The 4,134-nt window shown below is 33.3% G+C and overlaps 1 protein-coding gene across 1 annotated transcript; it reads right to left on the bottom strand.

The window, feature by feature from the left end:
- Positions 1-1,700: 1,700 nt before the first annotated feature.
- On the bottom strand, positions 1,701-2,867 carry LOC112026660 (transcription factor HEC2). The gene has a single exon (XM_024059351.2). The coding sequence runs from the start codon at positions 2,661-2,663 to the stop codon at positions 1,866-1,868; it is 798 nt and encodes a 265-aa protein (XP_023915119.2). The 5' UTR covers positions 2,664-2,867; the 3' UTR covers positions 1,701-1,865.
- Between the last annotated feature and the right edge of the window lie 1,267 nt (positions 2,868-4,134).

The raw sequence follows: 4,134 nt of genomic DNA, 5'->3' as shown, positions 1-4,134 counted from the left end.
TGGTTAAATTTAATAGACTATTTTAAAAATAAATAAAAATTAAATGACTAAATTGAAAACATGTTTAAAATGAAGGTATAATTTGCAATTTTGTCTAGATATCTGTTTGTTTTTGCTTGTTCTCTCAGGTCACACCCTCCTCTTCAGCCAATAATGTATTAAAGGTTCATGATATTTCCAAACAGTCAAATTCGGTAAAAGTTTTTTTTTTTTTTACTTTAATGTATTTGAGGAAAAAAAGACTTTATTTTCCATGACACATACACTTTAACCTACCATTGATAAGTCTTTAAAAACGACTTTTATAATTTTTGAGATATGAGTATCTTTGCATACACAAAACGTTTAGAGATTTAAAAAAAAAAAAAAAAAAAAAAGAACTCACATAACAGAATTAACAACATAAGTATCTTTGCATACACAAAACGTTTAGAGATTTTAAAAAAAAAAAAAAAAAAAAAAAAACTCACATAACAAAATTAGCAATATATTGTAATTATCTATAATAAAAAAAAATACACCAGAATTATTGCATTTTTCCAGGTTTGTTGTGCAGGCTTGTTAACTCTACTAGGAAAGATTCTGAAAATTACTTCTCTCTTTTTACTTATAAGATAAAATGAGAATATTCAAAACCAAAATAGGAATTCTCATATATTTCAACTTTTCCATTCTTAGGGGGTGTTTGGTAGAGTAGTTTGAAAATTGTTGTTTATTGTTTTTTGAAATACGTGTGGGTGAAAAAGTGTGTTGAAATGCGTAAAATGCTGTTTAAAAACTAAAAAATGTTGTTTAAAATGCACAACCAAACAGGGCCTTACTTTCGGTAAAATTATTGTGCCGTACAGGCACATTGCACGATGAGCCCAACGTCTCTTCTACCATCAAAACTCCTTTCTTTTCCTCATTCTCTTCCTAGATCTTCTTGCTATATGTTCTTCGCTTTCCTCAATGTGTAGTTAGGATTTGGTTACTCTACTATTTTCTCTCAATTCCAAACGTTTTATTCTTTAGCTGGGTGTGCAATAAGCTTTGGCTTAACAGAGACAATGGGTGATTTGTAGATTGTGTATAACGACTTGGCTAAGATCAATTTTGTCTTTAATATCATGTTAATGTACGTTGTTGGGTGATTGAAAGAAATAAATGGAAAAAGGGGAAGCAAGACAACAATTTTAACTAGGTTCAACTTAACAACCTAAATTCATTAGTAAAGTCTCTTGATGATTATATTTTTTTACACTAAGACTTTATGTTACAAAAAACCCAATGTATAAATTACTAGAAAATAATAGGTTATTCTTAAACTAACATATTGTTAATTTATTAATTCTACAAGTACATGAATTTACAATTAATTTGAGTCTCATGAACCATAATATATACATAATAATAAAGAGTCAGGATTCCAACCCTCCTATCCCATTATTGTTAAATGGAATTATTACAAAAAACCAGCGACTACTTTATTCCTCTCTTGACATCCAAACATAGGCTAAGAGCATTGTTGAAATATATTGAGCCATTTTCTTATGTATAGTTAGCATGTATATACTACTTTTTTTCTTTTATTTATTAATTTTCATAACAAGTCACATATAATATAATTGAGTGTTACTAAAAATACCACAATTTTACTGCATAAAACTTATAAATTAATATATGGCCAATCATTAAAACAACAATTTAAACATTCATTATGTCGAAGTGGTTAAATCCCACCAATTACATTCATTTAACGTTAATACACTAATAATATGAAAAATTAAGAAACTACATTTTCTTTACAAGCCCACCTATAGACCAATACTATCACTTCTACACCATACATGCATGTATCGATCAATAGTACTTTCACCCTCCTCTCACCAAGACATTAGATCTGCATAGACCCCACCATTTGAGCAGGCTGGCCTCTGGTAAGCCTTCATCAAAGTAGCGTAATTCACACCACCCCTCGTCATCCCAACTGCAGGTAAACCAACTCCATTGATTGTCCTATTAGCCTCGGCTTGTTCCAACTTTTGCACTTGTTTCTTCAAGAACTTCACGTAATGTATAGCCTCATCCAACATCGAAGCCGTGTCCATTTTAGTCCCACCAGGAACAAGCCTTTGCAGTATCCTTATCCTCTCACCAATCCTTTCCCTCCTATGCCTCGCTGCCACGCTCTGTGGATCCTTTGAAATCTTCACGTTCCTCCGCTTAGGTGGCTTGATTGATTCCGGGTCTATGTGAATAGGTTGCATCGCAGCTATCCGGAAAATCATCTCTCTCATTGCTGCCACTGAGTCCTTCTTCTCGTATGCGTTTGCAAGTGATAATGCACCAACATTATTAAACCTGAATCTTCCTGACATCACATGGGGTTGAAGAGATGGTGTCATGGGGTCCTGAATTGGAGTGCCCATTAATGGTATGGAGGAACTTGGGTTCATCAATGTGTGTGGGACAGGGGCGACATTTGGGTTATGGATTATGGGTGGTGTGTTGGTGGCAATGTTACTAGTGCTTCCACTGGTGAATTCGATTTCTGGGTATATAGGAATGGGAGTGTTATGGAAAGGGTCACAGAATTCAGGAAGCTTTTCCATTTGCATCATCATTGTCATCACGTCCATGTGATCCTGATCTGTTAATGATTTTAGCATGTCACCATCCATATTGTTTCTCACACACCCTTTTATTAACGCTCGCACCCCAATAGAAGAGAGACAGACTGAGAAAGAAAGGTATAAAGTCACAGAGCAACAGAGGTATGGGGGAGGACACAGTGGAGTGGAAGAGTCTTATAAGTTTTTGGTATTATCAGAGAGAGATAAGAAAGTTGAGAGAGAATAACTGTAGAATTATCTCTAGAACCGACCACCAATCTAACTATGGCAGGCTCACTGTAAGTGGGAGAGAGGGACTTTATTTATATAACAACTAGTGACTTAATATTTTATTCTTTGGAAACATATGGAAGAAAAAATTTCAACTCATTTATGAATGTATTTATGGCCTCTGATAAAGATCACCCATCGTTGTAGGGAGACCTCTAAGTATGGTCTCAACCATCTGATCTAGTGCTCAATTTAAAGGTAATGTTGCCTGGATATGGTATCAATGGCAGATTTTGAATTAGGTCGACTAATTGGAGGGCTTAGATTAAAGTTATGTTTCAATGAAGGTGCATGCATGAACCATTTCTCTTTCAAAGTTATGATTCTTTTGACTGAAACTTTGTATTTGCTTTGCCTTCAAATTTTATACTTTCTGATTAAAAAAGAAAAATAAAATGGCCTTGGAACCCCACTGTCACATGAAATCTGTCAGAAGAAGAACCTTCCTTCCCCAAAACATTTACGCTATATATGTTTGGATTTGGGGGATGGTGATAGAAAGGAAAAGAAAATGAGAGAAAAGAAGTAATTTTCCTTATTTAGTTAGGAAGTTGAGAGAAAAGAGGGGGAGGGGGGGGGGGGGGGAGGGTGGAAAGAGAGAAGAGGAGTAATTTTCCTTATTTGGTCAAGTGAGACTTTTTTTTTTTTTTAATCAGATATAAATTTTATTCTAGCTTAACTTAAGTATATATGTGTGTGAACCTTTTTTTCAATATTGAAACTCGACTCTTGCCCCCCATCGCACATGAACTTTGTACTTGTAGAGGGATTATTACATCAAATATGCGCGATGATAAGTTAGATGAGACTTGAGAGAAGAGAAAAATAGGTTAATTTGCAATGATTAAATTTACATGGGACCTACCTTTTTGCTATCATCCCAAATTGGATGGAATTAAAAAGAGGGGAAGGAAGAGGAATTTTGGGGTTATTTTAAATTTTTATAATAAAATTACCAATATGCCTTTCTATTATTTTTTGAGTGATGCTAAACTCACAATTAATATAACTTTTCATTTATTTATAATCACTCACCATATCAGCAGTTTGTTAAAAATTTTATAAAAAAATTTGTATCTCTAATATTACTCTTATTTTTTTTTTCTTTCTAATCATACATTAATTTAAGGGATAAAAGTATAATTTTGTTCTTTCTTTCTAAGCTCTTTAAAAACCAAACAAGCGAAATAATTTGTTTCCTTCCTTTTCTTTCTTACATCCGAATACATATAGAGAAATATATATATAT

Source organism: Quercus suber, unplaced genomic scaffold (genome assembly GCF_002906115.3).
Source record: "Quercus suber isolate HL8 unplaced genomic scaffold, Cork oak 2.0 scaffold_170, whole genome shotgun sequence".
NCBI classification, from domain to species: domain Eukaryota; kingdom Viridiplantae; phylum Streptophyta; class Magnoliopsida; order Fagales; family Fagaceae; genus Quercus; species Quercus suber.
Note: the sequence above shows the minus strand (reverse complement) of the source record. Positions and strands in the feature narration are given on the sequence as shown.

Bases quoted from the DNA above. Each gene is read 5' to 3' on its own strand.
- LOC112026660 (XM_024059351.2), bottom strand. From the start codon at position 2,663: ATGGATGGTGACATGCTAAAATCATTAACAGATCAGGATCACATGGAC.